The sequence below is a fragment of the Podarcis erhardii genome (genome assembly GCF_964252035.2).
Source record: "Podarcis erhardii genome assembly, chromosome: 8".
NCBI classification, from domain to species: domain Eukaryota; kingdom Metazoa; phylum Chordata; class Lepidosauria; order Squamata; family Lacertidae; genus Podarcis; species Podarcis erhardii.
This window is the reverse complement of record NC_138499.1, coordinates 32,923,893-32,950,003: the sequence shown is the minus strand read 5'-3', so window position 1 is coordinate 32,950,003 and position 26,111 is coordinate 32,923,893. Positions and strand designations below refer to the sequence as shown.

Below are 26,111 nucleotides of genomic sequence, written 5' to 3'. Positions count from 1 at the left end.
CACGGTTGGCAGGGTTGGTTGCTAATGTTTATTGGTGACTGAATCTCAAGTAGAATGCTCGTTACAAATCTAAGTTCACAAACAGAAATTTGTTATCAAGCAACACCATTTTAAATCTTGCTAGTTCTTTAAAATTAACAAACTATCCTGAAATTGAGGGAACGGATGATTTTCTTAAGACTTGGGTGCACTGTTGCCAAAACCTGCATTATAGTTACATGGCAGCTAGGAAGTAGAGGTACGTCTGCTACTATGACTACAGCTTGATATAATCAGGTGTGCCAAAATGCAGGTAGATCAGCAGTTAAATTGCCCAGTCTTTTTTACAAACCTCCTTCAAACAATCGGCTTCAATGCTATTGCCCAAGGCAACTGAAAATACAGTTTTTGATACGTCTGCAATTTTAGCACACCACATCTGAGAATGGAGGGCCAAATACCGGTAATTGCAGGCACTCCATTTCAATGACTCCACTCCTACCTGAATGATAGTTTCCAGATGATGGTGCTGCACAACAGCTGCTCTGCTCTGCCTGATGGCATTAATGCTGTGAGGTTCAGCAGGTTTCCACCTTGGCTCCCCTGCTGTTTAACAGCTACATAAAACCACTGGGAGAGGTCGTTTGGGGATTTGAAGTTCCATCAGTATGTTGATGATGTTTAGCTCTATTTCTCATTTACATCAAATTCAAGTGAGGAAGATGTTCTGAACAGGTGTTCAAGTCAGAAAAGTTCTGAAAGAGGGCCAACAAACTGAAGCTCACTCCACACAAGACTGAAGTATAGTTGGCTGGTAATGGAGTTGACCAGAAAATCGGGGTTCAGGGCCATAACTTTGATTCTGCTTTGCAGCTGACATTCCGAGCATTGGAACCAATTTTGGCTCATATGTTAACTGCAACTGCTAACGTAATTAACTGAAACATGTAGAAATGAGTACATTTTGTCTGTTCTGACTAACAGCTTGCTTTCAAGAAGAAAGTAAAAGGTTGCACTAATGCAAGGATTACCACTAGCACAACAAAGATTCCTGTGCCGCCCCCAAATCTATTTTGGAGGGTTGAAGGAACCCCCAGAACAGATTTAAGGGACATACGTGGGAGGAGATAGGGAGATGTTTCAATTGTGCAAGAAGAAATCCTTGCACTGATGCAATGATCTACTTAACACCACATTGAATACAACCCATTTGTTTTAATTATGAGAGCCACAAATGGACAATAGTGGAGAAGCAGAAGCCTTTTAGATTTTGTTGGACTCCAACCCCCAACAACCCCAGCCAGAATTGCCAATTTTAGGGGATGAGGGGATTCATTTGGAAGCTCACAATTTAGACACACCTGGTCTAAGACATGTACATTTGACACCTGCCGTGCTAGTGGACTGACTCATGGTGCTCCCACTCTTATCTAATTACTTGGCTCCATGTATCAGGGAGTGGTGGTGGCAGGTACTAGTTGGAGAACCCCAAAGGGAAGAAGGCTCAGAGCCAGTGGATTGGTGGTGGGATGACAATGAGTGGTCAGAGGGAGAAGAGGGAGCAGACTGGGAGGAGCTGTTGGAAGCTGAAAAGGTAACGGGGTTTATTGAGCAGGAAGACTCTATGGCAGAAAGCAGTCAAGAATCAGAGACAGAAGAAGAGGCTGGAGAGGAGGGGGCCCAAGAGGCAGAGAAGAGTCAGGCTGGTAAAGAAGTCAGTCTGTCTCCCACTCCTGCAGTGACCAGCTCCCCTCCCCCCTGGTCTACTAGAACCCAAAGAGGTATGAAGAGGGTGGACCAAAGACAAGCAAGATGGAGGAGTCTCAGATTGCTTGGGAAGGAACCAGGGGAGTAGTCTTAAAGAGCACTGGGAAGCAAGAGCTACCGCAAAGAGTTGCTGTGCTCACTAGACCTGGCCTCCTGAGCTGTTTGTTTTTTTGACTTAAGACTTAACAACTGACACCATGTGAGTTATTACTGACCTCATCCTGGCTCCTGTCATTGACACCATGCCTGATGACTTTCAGTATCCAGTAAAAAAACATTTTTTTTCGTTTGGCCTTTTAGGGGTTTTAAATGTCTCAAGCATTGTATTGCTTTAAACAATTGTTACTGGTTTTAAAATATGTTAGCTGCCTTAGGAATGTTATATTAAAAGCTGTGTAGGGGGATGCTTAAAATAAATATGGCTTGATTCAAACCCATTTTCTTTTCATTTTAGCCAACCATCATGCTTAAGGGCTGTGCTAAACACATTGGTTCAGATTTCACTCATCTGGTGCCCTCCTAATTAGGACTACAACTTGCATCAGTGTGTGCCTGCTGGGGCTGATGGGAATTGTAGTCTAAAACATCTGCAAGGCACCAGGTTGCCAAAGGCTGAACTAGTTATTAATTGCCTAATATAGGATCTGTACAAAAGTGAAGGAACAAGGCCTCTTTTCTAAAAATGAAAAAAAAAGTTGGCAAACTTACATTTATGTACTTACAAAACTATTTCTATACCCCCTTCACGACAATACCAACGTAATTTACAACCAAAACAATATAAGAAATATTGTTATATAACAATATAACAAATCATCAAACACATCCATAAAAAACATGCTAGTAAAATATTAATATTTGGGTGCTAAAACTGGCACTAATGGCCTGGGAATGCCTGAGCAAATAGCATGCTGTACGTACTCTACAACTGATGCCTGCCTAATCACCAAGGGGAGATCATTCCATAAAGAAGCAGGGAGGGAGCAGTAGTATAGTAAGTAGGGTGTGCCTCAAGAGGAGACCTCAGCAGGTGGCAAGAGAGGATGGTTTCTGTGGCTCTGCAAGTTCCAAGCTAAAAGGAATTGCTAAGCAAGGTCCAAGGGTGGCTCCAAGCTTCCCCTCCTAGGTGGATTTCAACAATAATGAATTCAGCCAGTAGTGTTTCAGCCAGTAATTGTAGTATTCAACAGGAGACTAGTTCAGCCCTTCAATCTTCTCTCCTTCACAAAGATAAAAACACCAGCTCTCCGAGCCTTGCTCCACTAGGGGTCAGTTATGTTTGGGGCAAACTAGCACCAGCACTCTTACTGAGTGAGAAAGCAGAAGTGGCCTAGTCATATTTCTGCTCATTACTTTATACAATGGTACCTCGGGTTAAGTACTTAATTCGTTCCGGAGGTCCGTTCTTAACCTGAAACTGTTCTTATCCTGAAGCACCACTTTAGCTAATGGGGCCTCCTGCTGCTGCCGTGCCGCTGGTACACGATTTCTGTTCTCATCCTGAAGCAAAGTTCTTAACCTGAGGTACTACTTCTGGGTTAGCGGAGCCTGTAACCTGAAGCGTATGTAACCTGAAGCGTATGTAACCCGAGGTACCACTGTACCTACTACAGTTACATTAAAACACAAAAGTGCAACTCTATCCAACATGCAAATGAGTGTAACGTGCTGGGTTCAGACAATATGCTTTCTCTGCAATTTCTGCTTCCACTGCTTGGTGGAGTATTTTTCTCTCTCTCCAGCCTTACAGGTATGTGTCACCACAGAGAAGGATCTTTTTAATGAAAGCTAGTGTCCATGGTTTACTTGCTCTGAAATAAAAAGTGCACATTTATTTAAAATCTTAGATGTTAAAGAGCCATAAAACGTGCAGTAATTATATATACCGGTATATTAAGGAATACTAATATACTAACCATAATTTAGGATATTTTTATCCTGCTGTAAGGAGATTTAAGAGTAAAAAAAAGATGTTTTAAGAATACCTTTCTGGACAGAAGTACTGAATACTACATGAATATGTACAGGTTATGATCTCCCAAGATACCCTAAAAAACTCTCCTTTTGATGCTTCACCCTTAAGTCATTAATACTGATTTACAACTGATTGCTACTGCTAACAACAGCAAAACAGTATATTGCACAAAAAGGGGACAAATAAAGATCCCACTACCTTAACTGATTGCTAAAGGAAAACTTGGTGAACTATTTTAATGATAAAAATTACATATAAAAGAAATGCAATACTTAATCATCAAGAGAGGTGGGGCTTGTTTTTACATTTCTGGAATGGCAAAATAAATGATGATTTCCACCCTCCTTTTAACTCATTCATGGTATTATAGAGTTTTGTTTTCCTGTCTCTCTCCCTTCTTCATATGCCATTTGCTTTCCTCCCTCCCCCCCCCCCTTTTGGCATGAGAAGCAAGGATGCAAACATCCTTGTATAATGGTTTTTGCTACATATTGTCACAAAACATACCGTATTTTTTGCTCTATAAGACTCACTTTTTCCCCTCCTAAAAAGTAAGGGGAAATGTGTGTGTGTCTTATGGAGCAAATGTAGGCTGTGCAGCTATCCCAGAAGCCAGAACAGCAAGAGGGATTGCTGCTTTCACTGCGCAGCGATCCCTCTTGCTGTTCTGGCTTCTGAGATTCAGAATATTTTTTTCTTGTTTTCCTCCTCCAAAAACTAGGTGCGTCTTGTGGTCTGGTGCGTCTTATAGAGCGAAAAATATGGTAATAACCATTTATAATAAAACTAAACACCTTCTAAGAAGAAAGTCTTAGTCATGCACCTGAAGTTCAGCAGAGAGGGTGCCTGTCTCCCCTCAGCTGGAAGAGAGTTCTATAGCTTGCGCCCACTACACTGAATAGACAGCTTATTGCAGTTATGAGTCATGTATCTGAGCCATGGGGGACTGCTAACCAAGATCCCTCCTCCCCCCCAAAAATCAGTGATCAGACCAGGATATAAGGAATCAGGTGATCCTTAATATATCCTGTTTTTACCACTAAATATTTCATCCTGGTTCACTTTTTACATATACTAATTGTCTTAGCTATAAGGTAAAAAGTAAAGGTAAACGACGCCTGGATGGTTAAGTCCAGTCAAAGGTGACTATGGGGTGCGGCGCTCATCTCGCTTCAGTCTGAGGGAGCCAGCGTTTGTCCACAGACAGCTTTCCAGGTCATGTGGCCAGCATGACTAAATCGCTTCTGGTGCAACAGGACACCGTGATGAGTGCCAGAACACATGGAAACGCCATTTACCTTTCTGCTGAAGTGGTACCTATTTATCTACTTGCACTGGTATGCTTTTTTTTGAACTGCTAGGTTGGCAGATGCCCTAACAGAGCAATGGGAGCTCACCCCATCGCGCAGATTCTGAACCGCCAACATTCTGATCGTCAGGCCCACGAGGCTCAGTGGTTTGGATGTGGGTGGTGCTGTGGTCTCTCTTAGCTATATGGTAACAAGATCTACATCAACTTGCTGCAGGGTCTCGAAGTTACAGATTTGGGCTTCCAAATAAATATTATATATTCTCTTTGCAAAAATATTATATACTAGCTGACTAGAATCTACTGCCACATAAGTTGCAAACTGATGATTTCACATGCCATGTTCACGGGGTAAATCTGCACACTATTTCTTATAGATGTACACCTAAGATATTTTTATGTTTCTACCTAATTATGTTCTGTGTGAACAAGGCAAACACTTGCTATATAAGTGCAGTTGTCAGAGACCTGTGACTGGCTGCAGCTTCCTGTTGAGTGTTCACTCTGTGGCAATCTTGGACTTCTGCTTAATATGTGAGCTGGCACCAAGACCTAACAGAGCAGTAAGAATCTTTGCACTGCCACAAGACTGTGAACACACAGCTCACATATCCCCAACCGCAAAGAACTGGGGGTCTTTCTCCGTCATTAATGTCACTCCATCTCCTGGTCTCTGTGTGAGCAAGAACTGTTATTGCAAGGCTAGAATATCCATGCCGACGACAGTTACAGAAATAAAAATAATTATTGCATAAAGCACCCTTCATCCTCCACTATTACCCCTAGTGAATTGGGTTCAGAATGTTTTCTGTCTGGCTGTACTCTACACCTGCCTGCATATGGAACACTCCAATCGGAGAAAGATTTTTTTTTTTTTTAATCCTCTTAAACCCCAGTATTTAATTTCATATTGTAGTCATGTTTCAAACTTACTTGGACTTTACTGGGCCAAGATGCCCAGTAAAGTTATTTTTACCAGCTTGTGTAATATGCCTATCACTGTAATACTCAGCAAATACGTAATGAAGGAGACAAGAGCTGAAAGTATACACATTTACATTCCAAAATCTGCAAGCCATAATGCAAGGCCTGCAAGCCTTTTATCATCCTTGACCATTGGCAAGGGCTGAGGAGTGTTCCTACACACAGCATTTGAAGGGCGCCATACTGGCAACCCCTGAACTAATGCATATTCATAGGCTATGGAAAAGTGCCCTAGTATTACTTTTTTAATGAAGCAATTGATTACTTCTTATCTTCCTATTACTAAGATTATTACTCTTACTAACACCTTCACCCACTTGCCCTTTTACCCAGTCAGAAACAAACTCTCCCCATGCTGCTTTTCCAGACATCATAGAAAAGTGACTGATAGATATAAAAGCAGCTTCCATATCTTCTTCCACAAGCAATTTCAAGCAAAACAACAGCTAGGTGTGAAAGGGTTAATCAGCACCCCTGCCATTCCTTTGGCCAAACTCTCAGCATACGGCATACAGCTTTTTAAAATAACACACACACACAGATACCTGTCGAAAACTAGACACAGTGCAACATCTAGTTTGGCCCTCAATTCAACTTTTCAATAGTCATCTTTAATCATTCTGTTTCAAGTCAACCCATTATTAGCACTAAAGAAGCTGTCTTACACCAGAGGTATGGAATACATTCAAGGATTGCTGCTCCACTGAATACTGCTTCTGTATATCTAGTATTTTCAAAAGTAAGTCCATAGGGGGACCTTTTACGTCTTTGGGAAGAAGAAACCATCACTCAGTGATAGAGCACATGCTTTGCATACAGAAGTCCACAGTTCCAACTCCTGACCTATCCACTTGAAAGAGATGCATTTGTGGCAGGACTAGCATAGACTAACTGAGACCCAGGAGTGTGGATGTGAGTCAAAGCAGACAGCAGTGGTCTAGAATCTAGATGAATCAATGACCTGATTCAGGACATATAAAACTAATAATGGTTGCATTTGTACACAAAACTAAGATGTAAAAACATGATTTATTGCGCCATATTGTGCATGCAGCCACACTTTGCTCTTCCCTTCCATGAGCAGGTAAACAAACCTTGCAGAGGGTAGCTTAGTGTAACTTCCAAACCCAGGACTGTGGTTTGCTTTGCCCTAAAAAAATCCAGGATTGCTAAGTCTACAACAAACCATGACTTCAAGCTGGCTAGTGGTCAGCTAGCCTCTTTGTAATTTATTTATCACAAAGGGAGGAGTGAAGTGGGACTGCTCAGGCTACATGGGACAGCACTGAATTCATCCACAGTGCAGCTTGATAAAGCATACATTAGTGTTACTTGCAAATGTGGCCTTCCATCACAAATCCCTGGTGACAAAAATTTAAAAAAAATTCAACAAAAACTGAATTCCTCTTTTAAAAAATGCAAACATTACAAAGGTAATGGGAGACTAGGCCATTTTTCAAATTATACATTACTAAGAGAAAACTAAAAAGGTGGTTTGAGCTGTTAATCTGAAGTCTAATAAGATGGTTCCTTGAACACATTTTAGACTAAGCTATTGATGCAACACTTTGCTAGCTGATAATGCTTGCCAAGTTCTTCCTTACTTCTTTAGGGAATCAAGTACCAACATTCCTTGGAGGGCAAATTGCATAATCATGTACATTTCCTTTCAAGGTGCAGACTTTTAAACCAGAGTTCTATATGCACTTGCTTGTTAAGATTTGTTAAAAATTGCTTTTCATCACATAATTCAAGTATGAATTCTGCCTAGCTCTTACTTTAAAAAAAACCCAAACCCATTGCTGCATGTACAGTGAATGTACCACTTAAGATTTATTACCTACAAGCAGGATGATTTACTCTAAATGTCAGGGGTCAATTGTACAAGGTCATTTTTTAAAATAGTGCAATACAAATACATCCTTTCAAATTCAGTTATAGAATATTTTCTTGCTAAGACTGAAATGCAAGTACTCCATAATATTCCCCACCATATAATTTCACATATTATGAAAATATGTTTTTGATAGTGCAATCCGTATCATTTCCCAGCAATCTAGCCTTATCATTCTTGCAAAACGGGTTTTCCTAGAACTCATCAATTCCATGTTCCTAACCAAAGAATTAATTTACAATTGAGAATACCGTTAGAGTTTTGTAGGATTATGGTTTGAAATGTTTATCTTCCATTAATAGGTTCTACAATCATGGAAATATTGTCCTACATAAGGGAATTCGAAAGAGAAAAAAGAATTGGAAAGCTATTGGGAAACAAAATAAATAAATAAAACCAGCAGGTGGCAGCTGCAACTAGCGAGAAGCATGAATTGGCCCTCAAAAACAATTTGTATTGAAATAAATACTCGGGAAGCTTTGTATTAATTTGTACACCAAATATATTTCTTTTTCATTTTGTATCCCACTCTTCAGCATTAACGCTTCCAAAGCAGCTGCTTACAAAATAAAAGATGAAAAACCAATACAATGTTGCATTTATAGAACACTCATGTAACAAATCAATATGGCTTTCAAGAGATACTTTTGTCAGGTCACATCTATGGCAAATACCTACGTCCCACATACTTCTTGAAACAGTGATGCAAACTAATCCAAATGTCAAACCAATTCCCCACTACTTTTATCATGATGGGGCCTTGCCCATATGGAGAATCCTTAGAGGATGCTATGGTATCTCATTAAGATGAGATACACTTTGCATTCATAGGTGATCACAGGGCAAGTAGCTAGAAATATTTCCAAGAATATTTGAGAATCAGTTGATGGGGAATGCATATATGGTTCCTAACTGGATCTGTCCACTCAAGACACCCTAAAATAAATGCTTATAATGCCACAGCAATCTAGTTCAATCCAATAAGCCTGTTTCATTCCAGTGCCTCCTCAAAACTGTTGAACCGAGTTATCTTCCAAGGGTCACACTATGCAATTCCACTGTAAAAAATGTAACTGAAACCTGCACTTGCACCATTTTGGCCAATATATTAGCGAACAAAATGTTTCTGGTTTGTGTCACTAGAGCAAGGAATAAAATGCTTTGAAATGGCTTACCTTGAGGTTGCAATTTCCACTTTAGTTCTTGCCATGGCAGATGCCCGCTGGGCACCCTCGAGTGCACGCTCCACCTTTTCTTTAGTTTTTGTGTTTCTTATGGGTATAAGCTGCTTCCTTATTCCACGGACCAAAACATTGTTTTTATACTTTCCCTCTTCCTTGGTGCCATCTGGAAACATGGTACATCCATATCCATGCCTCTTATTATTTAGCCACTCCCCTTCGTACTTCATACCATTTGAGCGCTCACTTATACCGAATCCGCTGCGCTTGTCATTCTTCCATTCGCCCATGTACGTTTCTGTTGTGGTGGCATCAACGTGGTCTTCCGCTGGGCAATAATCACAATCCCCATCTCCAAAACTAATGGTAGAATTGGCATCGCTAGAGCTAATCCTACTTATAGCAGCATCGCTCCTGACAGAGCTGCGTTTGCTAGAAATCGACGATTTTGATTCGGATTTTCTAAGTTTTATACTACCGAGAAGGGATCCTCTTCTGAACAAGCCTCCTTTCTTCTTACCACCAATTCCTTCGAGATCACTGTGAAAATTCAACACAAACCCTCCTCTTGTTCCAGCAGGGCTGTCCAAAGTAATATCATGTAGAATAGTGCCATTGCTCTGCTCACTACGTAGTGACGCTAGAGATGTCCGGAGGGGAGAACGGATCACAGTTGCCATGCCATAGGGGACACTTTGCCGCATGCCATAGCCATGCCTCATCCCTCCTGTCCACTGTCCCTGGTATGTACCTTTCCAAAGAAATAAGAAAAAACAAGGAAAATGAATAAACATCTAATGATTTTAGTTTGTCAGCAGTGCTGGAAATTCATCTTGCGTATTTTCACCACTATATAAGCACAGTCTGAAAAGGCTTCTCCCCCCCCGCCCCCAGTGATTTAAATAGAAAATAACAAAAAGCCTAAACAAATTAGGAACTGATCCATGATCTATATATATCATATACATTGCTTCAAATGCTTATTCTAATGTGGCATGGAATCTGCTGATCAAAGTATTTAAAATTATTTCCTATGTGATAAGCACAAACACAAACCCGAGATAATTCAACTGGTGGACATTCATTTCAGCATGCCTACCAGAAGATAGTATTCACTCTGTTTTGTCCCCAGTCTGGAACCCTGGGATGGTTTTACCTTGAGTCTACTGGTAGCATCACAGGCTGAACTCTATGGTATAGCGAGGCCTACCAGTCTTCCTGTTCCTGATGAGACATGCCACCAGGTTAGAAATCCACAGGCTACCCTAAATTATCTCACTGGATGTTGGCAAATGATAATGAGGTATCAAATTTATCATATTTGCATCCATTGGGAATGACTCATGTACAAAGGCACCCTACATAGAACTCAGTGAATGTATATGAGCCATTAACTTGTTATGCCCTCATAACAACCCTATTTGGCTATGGGACCACAGCATTAAGAAATAAGCCTTTGCCTGCTGCCTTTTGCTGTCAAAGAGCAAAGGCTTATCTCTCATCTTAACACTGCAGTAGTAAGTTCTAAGATCTGAGATAACAGATCTCCACACCTAACGCATGGCTTGCCCCAAAGAGCCTCACAGGCCAAATTTGGAGGCCTGGCAGTCCTAATTTGAACCATGGGCCACAGGATCTCCATTGCTGTTAACAGCATCATGGTGTAACGTAAGTAAGTAATTATGTTTACTCAGTGCGCTTCATGTCTGAAGCTTCATTCCCAAGGCCATTGAGTAAGCTTCTGGCATCTAAACCCCAATGCCTGTAAATTCAACTAATTTAAAGCACTGGGATTTAAGTTAGTTGCAACTAACTAACATGTTCTATTGCCTTCAAAGATATGTGAAAGACAATGCTGAACTTGTTCACTGGGGCCAATTGATTTTAAAAGAGATTTGCTCTCATGTGAGCATGCATACAATTGCAGCCTTACTCATCCCAAACTTTCGATAATTTGGGCATAACATGTATTGTCGGACACTTTCTTGGAGCAATGAAGCCTCTCTGCCTGTGATTTTGAGTGGTCATACAATTAACTTATGCATATCTTGACGTACATTTTTTACATATGGTTTCCTATTTCATTTTCTGTTGACAGTGCTGATTTATCATTCCCATTTTTTTAAACCATCAATCAATGCAACAAAATATATCAAAAAAGTTTCAGCCTAGATTTAAAATGTTTTTGCTATACATTTTTGTATTTCATTTCTTTAAGTTATTATTTAATATACAGCAGGCTCTAGGATTACAGCACACATATTTTATTGCATATCCTTGGTGCAGAAAAAATAAAATTCATGTCACCTGAAAAGTATTTTAAGAAACATTCCAGTACCCAGATCTGAACACTCCTGGCCAATTATGAATCATACTCAAAATAGGCACATTGAAATAACTAACAATACAAATAAGTCAATTGATTTCAATATCCATACCTTAGTTGGATACAACCCATAGTTTAAAGATTATAATATATATAGTGTATAAAATATATGAACTACAAATATTAAAACAAGCAAGATGCAGATTAGGGTTCTCTTTTGTTTAAAACAATGTCAACAAACTACAAAAACCCATTTGAAATAAACATTTGATGTTTTGGCAAATGTATTCCTTAGCAATAAAATATTTATCTTTCATAGTTAATATTTACTTTTTATTCTCACATATTGTTCTTCCAACAGCTGAGAAAAAGCGGCCACCCACAAACACGACAGAAAGGCATGTTTGGTACTTCTCATTAATGATGTTTAACACACGAACCTTAGATTTTAAAGCACACAACATTCCACCACGCAGATCACTATACAATCCAGCCTTGCAAATAAAATTGCATAGCCAGTTGGATGAGAATTAGGAACTAGTCTTTTGACAAAAGAACTCTGACGCTGAGAAAACCATACTACAGTCAAACTAACTTCCAAGTAAACCTGCACAAAGGATTCTGCTGAACATTTTCCATTAAAAATGTTGCTAGTCTCTATTTAACACAAAGGATATGCTGAAGCACCACTCAGATTTATGCTCTAAATCTAGAGATATCTGCCAGAAAATTGAGGTTTTGTCTTGCAATGTTAAAATAAAAAGTCATATTTTGAAGCTGGCAATATATGGACTTTTGTTCTTCTTCTACCACCAGTCAAGAGCTAACTCATCCTCTCTGAGTGATGATGAAAACAACCCACACTGGCCAGGTAGGCTAGCTGCATGTGGGAAATGATGTACAGCAGGGAAATGATGGGCAAGTGAAGAGCCATATGTCCTTCCCCCGCTGCAGTGGCCACTTTCCTGCTCCAGAAACAGCTTTTTCTTTTCTTTTTTGAAGAAGTTCTGGGGAATGTTGTGTGCGTTAATATGCAATATGCAGTTCGCTTCTTCACTGAATTACGTAAGTCCCACTGTGTGCCAATAAACATGCAGAGAACAGGGCAGTTAGGCTAATACCCTAACTTAGTGGTTCTCAAAGGGTGTGGCAGGAGAGGCTAGCAAATGTGGCAGGAAGATTCAAGGACAATCAAAGAAACATTTGAGCATTTCAGTGTAGTGTAGTGTAGTGTAGTATAGTATCAAAATAATTATTTTTATTTGTGGAATATGGATAGATAATTTTTCGAAATGAGAGCATCAAGTGATACCTTTGTATATATACTTATGGTACAGGTGTAAGAGGCTCATTTATAATTATGTTTTGGGAATTGTTCATGTTCTTCTGTAGCTAGCTGCATTGTTTTATACTTTCTGGATGTCCCCTGATCATGCTATAAAGCAGTTGTGTTCTAAATCAAGCACTGCTAAGAGTTGTTTTCTTTTGTTTTCCAGTGTATTTTTTATCAATAAAAAATGGTGTGGCATGAGGAAATTTTTATTCTGAAACTGTGGCTCATAAAAAAAAGCTTCAGAAACACTGATCTAACTATACTTCCCTGGAAGTAAGTTCTGTTGAAATCAATGGCAATTCTATCCAAATGAAGGGCAATTGGATTAGAATATTAAAACACTGACTTTTTTGTGTTGCCAACCACATTTTGCAGAATAATGTACCACCGCAAACTTCCTACATACTAGTTATGCAGCATTAATTGCTAACACAAGCAAGATAAACATGCCCAAGTTTTATTTACTTTAAATATTATTATCCTGCCTCTCCCATAGCTTGAGGTGGTTGTGTGATTAATGTATGCAGTGCACTGAAATTTTAAAGAGATTGATCCAATTATACATTTGGGCTGGAATAAATCAGAAGCAGCTCAACAGCTTTAGATGAGTTTTGTAATTGTAAATGGCAAGGATCCAGCCTATTTTTGTTTTTTGTACAGTGCTCAATATGACACAAGTACAGTATGTCAGGGAAACAATTTATCTGGACAAGATGTACTCTTAACTGACCTAAATGAACTCCTGTTTCATGCCCCCTGTTATGCTCACTTTGCTGCCAGAAGAAATTAGGAACTTTCCCCCCTAGATGCAAGGCTAGTTCACATTTCAGATATCGATGATAAAATATGTTGTAAGTGCTTTCAGAACAATAACCATCTTCACTGCTCTCAAAACATAACTATTCGGTCTTGTCAAACTCATCAGTTATGGCTGGGTGCACCAACTTCTTTTGATGCAGATGCCCTGCTCACAATTTGCTTCCGTACCCTGGTAAACTTTCAGTTGGACTACTAAAACACGTTGCACATGGGGCTGCCTTTGGAGATTTATTGGGAACTTCAGAATTCAGCTGCTAGGCTGCTGACTGTAAACATCTATAGTGATCACATCCCACCAGTAGTTAAAAATCTACACAAGCTGCCAGCCTATTGCCATGTAATAATAATAATAATAATAATAATAATAATAAATTTTATTTATATCCCGCCCTCCCCAGCCGAAGCCGGGCTCAGGGCGGCTAACAATGTACAATTTGAAGTCCTGGTTGCCACCTATGAATCCCTAAATGCCATGGGAACATGGTCTTGTTCCACACAAATATGACTATGCCCTCTATCCTTCATCTGAGGACCTTCTGCCCACTACCCAAGATTAAGCGGATGGCAATTGCAGAGAGGGATCTTTTGGTTTTTGCACCCTGCCTATGGCATGCACTCTCCTGGTGAGCTTGCCTGGCCCCAAGCTATTCCTGTTTGTCATTTCATCACATATCTGTTTTGTTTTGGATTTTATTTGTTTTACAGCGGCTTTTTATTTGATCCTTGCTTTTGTTGAGATTTAATTATTGATTGAACACCCCAGAAGAAATAAGGGAGGGTGGCCTAGAAAAGATAACTAGCCTGATGCCACTCTAGGGAACCAGCGCTATCTTGACACAGCTTCCGTTTAAACCAGAATGAGGTTTACCCAGTAGCAGGCTCAGGAGCATGGTGTCAAGGGCTAACACACTACTGCTACTGTGTGAATTGGCTGTCAGGCACAGAAGAACAAACTGCAAAAAGGTTCTGCATTCCAGAAAGGTAAAATATTGGAAATATTTCTATCAGCTGGTGAAGAAAAGTAACAATCCTGAAAACACAGTCCTGTAACATTTAATCTCTCCCTTGTAAAAGTTAATTTTAAATACTCCATGCATCTGCCTCCTCCAAGAATCCCGAGAACTGTAGTTTGTTCAGAGTGTTGGAAATTGTAGCTCTGTGATTGGTAAACTACAGTTTCCAGGATTCTTTTTTGTGGTGTGTGAGCGTGTGTGCTTTAAACGTGTGGTGTACATGCAGCTTCAAACTCATGATGTTGAGCAAGCTAAAAACTGCGTTCAGGATTTTCAGGAGAGACCTAAGCAACTGTATTGCACGAAAATGCTGAGGTGGGAAAAGGATGTCTGAAGGCAACCTAGGCAACCATCTAAATTTAAGTCAGGCAGCCCATACTCAGTTCATCCCACAACACCTACTGCAATTATGTGCCCAAGCAGATAACAGGGTGCTTACTCAAAAATGATTTAATGCAGATTAGATCTCCCTTAGCAACTTAACATACTGTCAAAACAATCAGAGTGGCAGAAAGGGTGGACTTTCCTCACTCTTTTAATGTCATCTTATAGGAGAATTGAAGGGAGGATCTAATGCAATTTGGAAATTCCAGAGGAATATCTGCAGCCAAAACAACAAAGAGTCTTATGGCAGCTTAAAGGCTAACCAATATATTGTGGCATAGGGCTTTGGTGGACAACAGCCCACACTCGGATGTATTGGATGAACTGAACTGTGCGATTGTAGCAAAAGAAAGGGGGAAAAAAAGGGGGGGGGCATTATCTCTTGTCTGCGCTGCAAACCGCCTGTGGAAGACAAGCCGTACAAATGTGCTAATACTCCCTTATCGGCGCCTGTTTCATTCCCAGATGGCGGAAGATCAACAGCAGCAGCAGGGTGTCAGCCGCCTCTCACTTTTTGCATGAAGCTACAAAGGGCCATCGGCTTCGCGGCGGTTGCCACCTATGCACGGTGGTGGGATCTATACTTTTTACAGAAAACGCGACTCTGAGCAATCCTCGCGGTGAGGAAGGCGAAACTTTTGCAGGCTCTCTTCCTCCTCGTTTGCTCCTCGAACCTAGAGCGCCGCGCGTTTCCTTCCGCAAGCGGGACGCTTCAAAGAATACACCGGCTACCCGCGTTTGTCAAACCATAAGATCGGAAAAATAAAAAGTGAAAGAGAGCGCGAGCGCACCAACTCGGGAAGCTGCCGGGCGCAGCGACCAGGGATTGGACACGCGCACGTGTGGAAGCCGTGGCGCGCCCTCTCCGCGCGCCCCCTGGCGGCCGCTGCTCGCCCGCCCGCCCGCCCGCCTCTCGCACTCACCTCCGTCGCCGTAGGTCTCGACGCCGTAGCCGTCCTGCAGCCCGTTGCTCCAGGTGCCCTCGTAGCGGGCCGGGGTGGTGAGGCTCTGGCGCACGCCGTAGCGGCCCTTGAAGCCGTGCGACCACTCGCCGCGGTACATCCACTTGCCCTTCGTCTCCACGCCCAAGCCGTGGCGCTTGCCCTGCGCCCAGTAGCCGTGGTAGGTGTTGCCGCTGGGCCAGGTGTAGGTGCCCACCACCTCGAAGCCGTGCGCCCACGAGCCCGCGTACTCGCCCTGCCCCTTGGGCCCGGTGCAGATGCCGTGCCCGTGGGCCTTGCCCTCCTCCCAGCCGCCGCAGTAGGTGCCGCCATCGTCGAAGTCGAACCTGCCGCCCGTCATTCAGGGGGAGCGGGGCGCGCCCGGGCCGAGCTCGGCTCCTCCGCCGCCGCTGCTGCTGCTGTGCTCGGGGCGCTGCGCTGCCTCCCCTGCCGAGGCTCCCGCGACAAATGCCAGCGCTCCGTCCCAGGCAGCGCTCCTCGGCTCGGCGCTGGCGCCCGCCCTCAGCCGCGCTCCTCCCCTCCGCCGTCCCCTCCTGCCCCACCCAAGCCCGGCCGCCGGCCGGCTCCTGCCCCGGGAGAAGGAAAAAGGCGGGAAGGGGAGGGGGCGAGGCGGGGCAGGTGCCTCAGGCGAGCGAGGCAGCCGCGCAGTTTCCGGAACTCTTGAAGCGGGGGAAAAGAGGTTAAAAAAACAAAAAACCCGGTGCGCGCGTGAGGCGGATCCCGCTTGAGGGGGAAGGGGGTCTTGCCGGCGCCTCAGCACAGGCAAAGGTGTGAGGGAGCGACCAGGAGACCACGGGGGGGGGGGAGCCATAATACCATACGTTTAAACCACATTTAAAGCACATAACCCCCCCCCCCAATCCTGCAAAGGAAGCTGTAGCTTTGTGAGGTAAACTAGTAGTTCCCAGGATTCTCTGGAGGCGAGGAAACAGGTGCTTTCAATGCGCTTGCAGTGTATGGTGGATGTGCAACCTGTGTGGGGTAGGTAGATGCACTTGTTCAGCACTTAAAGGACAACAACTTGTGGGTTCGACCCCCATAGCTGCTTTGCAATGCTGGGCACGACTCTGTTTGGGCTGAGAGCATATCAAGTAATAATAAGCTAGGAGCTCTGAGCATGCACAGAGTGCATTTCCTTCACCATGGACGCTCTGCAACCTCTCTTCACTCATCTAAGACTCAAAAAGGAAAGCTTTCAGTTCAGAAGCTTTTAGGCACAAGCAAGCTTGATCCTTAGTAGGCTCCTCCCTTCTTCTGAGAGAACTTGTCTGTGTGTGGTTTTTGAAGCAACCTGCTAATTTCTAAAATGACAGGTTTCACGTTGCTTTGAACCCTCCTACTGCTTAATTCCCAGTTGTGTGAAGATAGCTTGTGGTGGGGACTGGTGCTGGAAGTTCGCCAGCCCTGGAGCCAAACTGTCAATGGCCTGGTTTTTCCCTTTCATACATTCCAGAGCGATTTCTGTTTACCTCAAACCATCCATTGCCTTTAACCTCTATCAGTAATCACACGCAATCTTCCCAACAAAGGAAGGTGCCCCAGTCGCTGTATCTGATGCAATAAGGTGAGGTAGCAGAATGCACTGTATCGCACTTCAGTCTATAGCTGAGGTATTCCATTTGTGAAGGTCCCCAATGTTTAAAATAACAAACAACACACCTCCCTGCAAGTAGAAAATGAGCATAGCAGGGATTGTGCTGGCTAAAACTCTTCTTCCTGCTGTGCTCATTTTGTTGACTATCTAATCAGTTATCCATCTCACTAATTCTCCGAGAGTGTCAACAAACGTAGAAACAGAGGTGATGCAATTGGCCTTAAAGGAAAAGATAAAGGGACCCCTGACCATTAGGTCCAGTTGTGGCCGACTCTGGGGTTGTGGCGCTCATCTCGCTTTACTGGCCAAAGGAGCCGGCGTACAGCTTCTGGATCACGTGGCCAGCATGACTAAGCCGCTTCAGGCGAACCAGAGCAGCTCACGGAAACACCGTTTACCTTCCCGCCGAAGTGGTACCTATTTATCTACTTGCACTTTGTCATGCTTTCGAACTGCTAGGTTGGCAGGAGCAGGGACTGAGCAACGGGAGCTCACCCTGTCACAGGGATTCAAACCGCCGGCCTTCTGATTGGCAAGTCCTAGGCTCTGTGGTTTAACCCACAGCGCCACCCGCGTCCCCCAATTGGCCTTGGCCTGGTGCAAATGCTCTGCCTCCATGTTGTTCTTGATCCACTGCCTCTGAATGCCATTTTCTGGGAATCCCAAGTGGGGAGGGTGGTCTTATGCACAGGTCCTGCTTTGGCTGGGGCTTCCCAGGCGCATCTGGGTGGCCACTATGAGAGTAGGATGCTGAACTAGAAAAGGTGCACTGGCCTGATCCAACATTCTCATGTTCTTATAAGCCAAACTAAGGTGTGGGCTCCTGAAGAGGACCCACACCCACTTTGCTCCTCCCCAGTCCTTTTATCTCAGCATGGTGCAGCAGTTAGACCAACATTTGGATGAGTGTGTCTTCTGAACCTGAGTGAGCTTAGCAGTCATGGGATAAATGTGTTCTCAAATAGAGAACAGGAATGAAGGGGTAATTCTCCCGATGGAGCAATATAGGAAGTAGAGTCCTTTGCTGTGGGAAAACCATGAAATGCTTGTGATTACAGTGGTACCTCAGGTTACATACGCTTCAGGTTACAGACTCCGCTAACCCAGAAATAGTGCTTCAGGTTAAGAACTTTGCTTCAGGATGAGAACAGAAATCGCTTCACGTTACAGACTCCGCTAACCCAGAAATAGTGCTTCAGGTTAAGAACGTTGCTTCAGGATGAGAACAGAAATCGTGCTCCAGCGGCATGGCAGCAGCAGAAGGCCCCATTAGCTAAAGTGGTGCTTCAGGTTAAGAACAGTTTCAGGTTACGAACGGACCTCCGGAACGAATTAAGTATTTAACCCGAGGTACCACTGTATTAACAAACTTAGTATATACAGACAGTCCAAAGTTGCCACAAAGAGAACAATTTGTAGACTTTCTGGCACAGCATTGGACCCTGTAATCATATCTATGGTACATTTATGTCCTGTGGGATTCACATGAGAACAGTGCGCTGAACAAGATGGGTAGAGGTGGATTTAGGGCAGTGTGCTCAGTGCAGTTGTACAGGGCCTGCAGCTGAGGAGAGCACCTTCTCAAAGCCCAGTAGGTGCATATATGGCTTGGGGAAGGAGGTGCCAGGGCTCTGACAGGGTCCTAGAGTCCTCTGTACCAACGCGGGGGGGGGGGGGGCACTTACCTGACTTTGGGAAGTAGATAGGAGGGCTCTAGGACCCTGCCGGAGCCTTGCACATCCTTCCCAAAGCCTGTGAGGGCTGGGGGAAGGGTGTCAAATGGCCTCTCACAGGGCAGCATATTACCAAGGTCAGCCCCTGAGATGGGCCTGATCCAGCACAGCTCTGCTTACGTTCTTAAAATTGCTTGATGTAAGAAGTTTATCAAAGTGTTTTACAGTAAGAAAGTCCAAACTGTAAAATGTATAGGAACACACGGGACAGATCCACAGTTGTTTCTTATGGTGGGGACCATTTAAAAATAACATTCTCTATGTGAAGTGACTGTCATGTAAACTGTTAGAGATTTTTTAAAAAATTAAGTGGTTGCTGTGAGAATCAAATGGTGCAGGCAGTGGCAGGTGGGGAATTACATATGTAGGTAAGATCTGGAACTAATAAATTGATGAAGTATAGTTCCTATCTCAATCAAAAGTCAGCTTTTAGCATTCCCACGAAACAGGGCTTGACAAACAACTGGGTGCTAGAACAGTGACTGTAGAACAATAAAGATAAGTCAGGAGAACAAGGCTTTCTATAAGTGCTGGAAATAACCTCTGTTGCGGATGGCCTATGGCCAAAACAAAATAAACTACCTGTCTGTCTACCTTGACCTCATTGGTACTTCCTTCTGGGACTGCAAATATTTTTGCAGAAGCCAGAGCTTATTCAGCAACAGAAAGGAAAGATGAATTGACTTGAGGAATGGGTAGGGGTCAGAGAACAATAGAGGGGGTAATACAGAGGCACTGGTGTACCAAAATGGAAGGTAGGGAAAACTATGGCAGGCAAGGGGGAAAATGGAAATAAAAAACTATAGGAAGGGGGCCTTGGAGAAACGTTGGAATGTAGGTTGCCATGGGAACGAGAAGGATTGAGTGTTCAGAGTGGGATGGCAGTTAAATGACAGTCCTGTAAGTGGAATGACAGTCAAATGTCAGTCCCTCTCTCCAAGGAGGAATAGCAGTGTCCAGGGTTAAATGATAGTCTCACAAATGGAAAAACAATAGAGTCCCTGTTGAAGACATGTGCATTTTGTAGAACAATGTGAACTGGCATTGTTATTTGCCAGAAGTGTGGGCTGCGAGGAAGTCTTCAGTTCAAATCTTACCTTAGTCATAAACTTACTAGGAAAGCCAGCATCAGTCTCATCTCCTCATGCAGTAGAATGATAAAAACAAAAGTCTTGAATAAGGGAAACAGAGGTAATTAGTGTAGCACCAGCTTAGACCTTTCCTCAGAAAGGCAGGCATTGCCAAGGTTATGTACAACATGGTTACATCCAGGTAATTGACATAACAAAGTTAATTTCATTAATTTCAGTGAGTCGACTCTGAGTAGAACCTAGTTGACTACAACACACACATATTTATTCAGATATATTTCTTGAAGTTTTTCGAGCGAAGAATTACACAGGTGGAAAACTGGGAAGTAACTCACGAGGTCAAATGAGAATCATTTGTTTTTATTACATAGGAACACAGGGAGCTGCCTTATACCAAAATCAGGCCATCTGTCCATTTAGCTCAGTAATGTCTGCACTGACTGGCAGCAGCTCTCAATGGTTTCAAGCAGAAATCCCTCTCAGTCCTACATGGGGATGCCCGGGGTTAAACATGGGACTTTCTGCATGCAAGGCAGATGCTCTACCAACCATATTCAAACACATTGATTACATAGGGTTCTACTTTTGCATCAACCGTCATGTCAACCACTCAGCTATCCCGCTGTTTTCATATGCTTTTTGTTAAGTATTGTTTTCCTCTCCTCCAGTTTGCCCACATGTATATATCATGCTGGGAAGAACCAAACCCTTATTTTTCTCTTTGGTTCTGCAGGTGAGCTCATGAGCGGAGATGGGCAACAATCATTGAGCTTTCTAGAGCCAATTGAGGCTAATATCTCAAGGATACTTACCTGTTAGCAATAAATACTGGATAGAAATATGTAGCATTGAACTATACCATCTAGTTCAGTGTTTCCCAACCTTGTGCCTCCAGCTGTTTTTGAACTACAACTCCCATCATCCCTGACTAGCAAGACCAGTAGCAAGGGATGATGGGAATTGTAGTCCAAAAACAGCTGGAGGCACAAGGTTGGGAAACACTGATCTAGTTCATCATATTTACTCTCTTTCTGTGTGATGCAGAAAGCTAATGCTCAACATTTTCACTTGAGTTTACAACATCTGGTTACACAGATGGTTATACATCATTGCAGACACTAATATCTAATTTCTTGTTAGATTATATCCAAGACCCAGCCACGACAGGCTTTTTAAAAAACATGGAACAGAAGTATTCGGACATTGAGAACTGACAGTAGGCATGCTTGTTCTGAGTTGAGCCCCCGTGCATTCAATAGGACTTACCGTAGTGCATAGGAAGTTTCATTGTTTATTAATAGTACTGTCCTAAGCATGCTTACTCAGAAGTATATTTTGCTACTTCAATGGGACTTACTGGATGTGAAGCCAATTTTCCTGGGCTGGGATGACATGCTTTATTGCAGGTGTGTCCGCTTCTATTCTGGCACATGAGGCCTGTTTGGCATCCTGCAATCAACACTGTCTCCGTGCTGCCCTATAAGAACATAAGAGGAGCCCTTCTGGATTACACTAAAAGGCTCATCAAGTCCAGCATCCTGTTCTCACTGCAGCCAACTAGATGCCTATGGGAAGCCCTCAAGCAGAACATAAATGTGCATATGATTACAGGGTGGCTTAATGCTGTGCTTGAAAGTCTGCCTGTTGTAGAATCATAGAATCATAGAATCATAGAGTTGGAAGAGACCACAAGGGCCATCGAGTCCAACCCCCTGCCAAGCAGGAAACACCATCAGAGCACTCCTGACATATGGTTGTCAAGCCTTTGCTTAAAGACCTCCAAAGAAGGAGACTCCACCACACTCCTTGGCAGCAAATTCCACTGTCGAACAGCTCTTACTGTCAGGAAGTTCTTCCTAATGTTTAGGTGGAATCTTTTTTCTTGTAGTTTGGAACCATTGCTCCGTGTCCGCTTCTCTGGAGCAGCAGAAAACAACCTTTCTCCCTCCTCTATGTGACATCCTTTTATATATTTGAACATGGCTATCATATCACCCCTTAACCTCCTCTTCTCCAGGCTAAACATGCCCAGCTCTCTTAGCCGTTCCTCATAAGGCATCGTTTCCAGGCCTTTGACCATTTTGGTTGCCCTCCTCTGGACACGTTCCAGTTTGTCAGTGTCCTTCTTGAACTGTGGTGCCCAGAACTGGACACAGTACTTCAGGTGAGCTCTGACCAGAGCAGAATACAGTGGCACTATTACTTCCCTTGATCTAGATGCTATACTCCTATTGATGCAGCCCAGAATTGCATTGGCTTTTTTAGCTGCCGCGTCACACTGTTGGCTCATGTCAAGTTTGTGGTCAACCAAGACTCCTAGATCCTTTTCACATGTACTGCTCTCAAGCCAGGTGTCACCCATCTTGTATTTGTGCCTCTCGTTTTTTTTGCCCAAGTGCAATACTTTACATTTTTCCCTGTTAAAATTCATCTTGTTTGTTTTGGCCCAGTTCTCTAATCTGTCAAGGTCGTTTTGAAGTGTGATCCTATCCTCTGGGGTGTTAGCCACCCCTCCCAGTTTTGTGTCATCTGCAAATTTGATCAGGATGCCCTTGAGTCCATCATCCAAGTCATTGATAAAGATGTTGAATAAGACCGGGCCCAAGACAGAACCCTGTGGCACCCCACTAGTCACTCTTCTCCAGGATGAAGAGGAACCATTGATGAGCACCCTTTGGGTTCGGTCAGACAGCCAGTTACAAATCCACTGAGTGGTAGCATAGTCAAGTCCGCATTTTACCAGCTTCTTTACAAGAATATCATGGGGCACCTTGTCAAATGCCTTGCTGAAATCAAGGTAGGCTACATCCACTGCGTTCCCTTCATCTACCAGGCTTGTAATTCTGTCAAAAAACGAGATCAGGTTAGTCTGACATGACTTATTTTTCAGAAATCCATGCTGACTATTGGTGATCACAGTATTCCTTTCTAGGTGCTCACAGACTGTTTGCTTAATGATCTGCTCCAGAATCTTCCCTGGTATTGATGTCAGACTGACTGGGCGGTAATTATTTGGGTCCTCTCTTTTCCCCTTTTTGAAAATAGGGACAACATTTGCCCTCCTCCAGTCTGCCGGGACTTCGCCTGTTCTCCAGGAATTCTCAAAGATGACTGCCAGTGGTTCTGAGATCACATCTGCCAGTTCTTTTAATACTCTTGGATGCAGTTCATCTGGCCCTGGAGACTTGAATACATCTAAACTAGCCAAGTATTCATGTACTATCTCCTTAGTTATTCTGGGCTGTGTTTCCTCTGCTGAATCATTTGCTCCAAATTCTTCAGGTCGGGCATTGTTTTCTTTATTGGAGAAGACTGAGGCAAAGAAGGCATTGAGGAGTTCAGCCCTTTCTGTGTCCCCTGTTTGCATTTCACCATCTTCTCCTCTGAGTGACCCCACTGTTTCTTTGTTCTTCCTTTTGCTACGAACATACCCATAAAAGCCTTTTTTGTTGCTTTTAACCTCTCTAGCAAGCCTGAGTTCATTCTGTGCTTTAGCTTTTCTGACTTTGTGTCTACACGTGCTGGCTATTTGTTTGAATTCCTCTTTGGTGGTTTCCCCCCTTTTCCATTTTTTGTACACATCCTTTTTAAATCTTAACTCAGTTAAAAGTTCTTTAGATAGCCACCCTGGCTTCTTTAGGCACCTTCCATGTTTCCGTCTCATTGGTATTGCCTGAAGTTGTGCTTTTACTATCTCCCTCTTAACAAACTCCCAGCCATCATGAACTCCCTTTCCTTTTAGTATTACTGTCCATGGGATCTCACCCAGCACTTCCCTAAGTTTTATGAAGTCGGCTTTCTTAAAGTCAAGAAATTGAGTCCTAGTATGCTTGGCTGCTCCTTTCCGCTGTATAGTAAACTTCAGAAGAGCATGATCACTCGCGCCTAATGATCCTTCCACTTCTACCCCACTAACCAGGTCATCAACATTGGTTAGGACCAGATCTAAAATGGCTGTTCCTCTTGTTGCTTCTCCCACTTTCTGGACAACGAAGTTGTCTGCAAGGCCAGTGAGGAATCTGTTTCACCTTATGCTCTTGGCTGAGTTGGACATCCAGCAAATATCCGGGTAATTGAAGTCCCCCATTACTACTATCTCCCTTCCTTTTGCATGCTTGGCCATCTGTTCCAGGAAGGCATCATCTATGTCCTCCGTTTGGCTTGGGGATCTATAGTAAACTCCCACAATGAGGTCCCTGTTATTCTTCTCTCCCTTAATTTTGACCCAAATGCTCTCACTTTGGCTTTGAGGTTCTAAATCTTGGATCTCTTCACAGGTATACACATCCCTGACATATAACGCCACTCCTCCTCCTTTCTTGTCTGGTCTGTTTCTCTGAAATAGATTGTATCCCTCCATTATTACATTCCAGTCGTGGGACTTATCCCACCAGGTTTCAGCGATGCCTATTATGTCATATTTAGTTTGCTATACCAAGAGCTCAAGCTCATCTTGTTTATTACCCATGCTTTGCGCATTAGTGTACAGACATTGAAGTCCATTAATCATTCCCCCGTGTCTCTTATTTAAGGACTTTTTCCTCCCACCACTAGGTCTGTGTGCTGTTTGCTCCATTTGGTCTTTGACATTTGGATGATCATCTTCATCAATTGATAGACTCCTACCTTCAGGAGCACTGTCTCCCTCCCCCACGTTAGTCAGTTTAAAGCCCTCCTGATGAGGTTTCTGAGATTTTTGGCAAAAACATTCCTCCCAACCGTTGTGAGGTGTAGCTCATCGCTTGCCAGAAGTCCATCTTCAAGAAACTGCAGTCCGTGATCTAAGAATCCAAACCGTTCCTGTTTACACCATTTGCGAAGCCAGCTGTTCACTTCCACTATTTCCCCCTCTCTCCCTGGGCCACGTCGTTCAACTGGGAGGACAGATGAGATGATAATTTGTGCATTTAATTGCTTCAATTTCCTGCCCAGAGCCTCATAGTCTCTTTTGATCTTCTGGAGGCTATTGCTTGCAGTGTCATTGGTTCCCACATGAACCAAGAGGAAGGGGTATTTGTCAGTGGGTTTTATGATTCCTTGCAGTCGTTCAGTTACATCTTGGATCTTAGCCCCGGGGAGACAGCACACTTCCCGAGACATCTTGTCAGGCCCACAGATCACTGCTTCTGTTCCCCTCAGTAGGGAATCCCCTATCATCACTACACGCCTCCTCTTAGGTTTGGTCGGGGTTCTTCCGTGAGCTGTCCGTTCCAAGGTCGCCTGCACATTCCCTGAGGACTGACTTTGCTGCTCGTCTTCATATACCTGATCGACTGTAACGAGGGAGAGATCCTCAAATGGAGTCTGCTCTTCGTCTTCCATGCTAGGGGAGAGGACCTCAAAGTGATTGTGCATTTCTAAACAATCAGAGCGAACCCTGGGCCTCCTACTTCTTTGCGTCACGTTTCTCCAGATATCTGGCTCCTATGTTGGTGAACTAGCCTCCTTCTCAGGGGAGTCCCCTGTCTCCTCCTTGGTGGAGACGGTGTGCTCTGTTGCTTCCAAGAAGAGCTCCAGCTCTCTAATTCTTTGGAGCGTAGCCACACGTTCCTCCAGTTGCTGGACTTTGTCTTTTAAGAGGGCAATCAACATGCAATTGCTGCAGGTAAAGCTGCCTGCAACCTTTGGCAAGATGGCAAACATTATGCAGGAACCACAGGCGACTGCAGCTGTTCCCTCACTCTCCATCTTGAGAACGTGTCGTTGGGGCTGGCTACAGCGGCCCTCCATCATAAGAAGCGTGCAGACAGGACAAATAACTCCCCCC

General features: G+C 43.4%; 1 protein-coding gene across 3 annotated transcripts in view; it reads right to left on the bottom strand.

Moving 5' to 3' along the window:
• The window catches only part of JPH1 (junctophilin 1), a 59,542-nt gene extending 43,128 nt beyond the window's left edge, over positions 1-16,414 (bottom strand). For 2 of the 3 annotated variants that reach the window (XM_081874299.1, XM_081874298.1), the window contains exons 1-2: positions 15,888-16,412; positions 9,084-9,840 (exon numbers count right to left, since the gene is read on the bottom strand). In XM_081874299.1, coding sequence (XP_081730425.1) covers positions 9,084-9,840; positions 15,888-16,266 — 1,136 coding nt within the window. In that variant the 5' untranslated portion in view covers positions 16,267-16,412. Of the gene's footprint in view, positions 1-9,083; positions 9,841-15,887 lie in introns of all 3 variants that reach the window. The other variant, XR_014159510.1, reaches the window with a different exon arrangement.
• Positions 16,415-26,111: the final 9,697 nt, after the last annotated feature.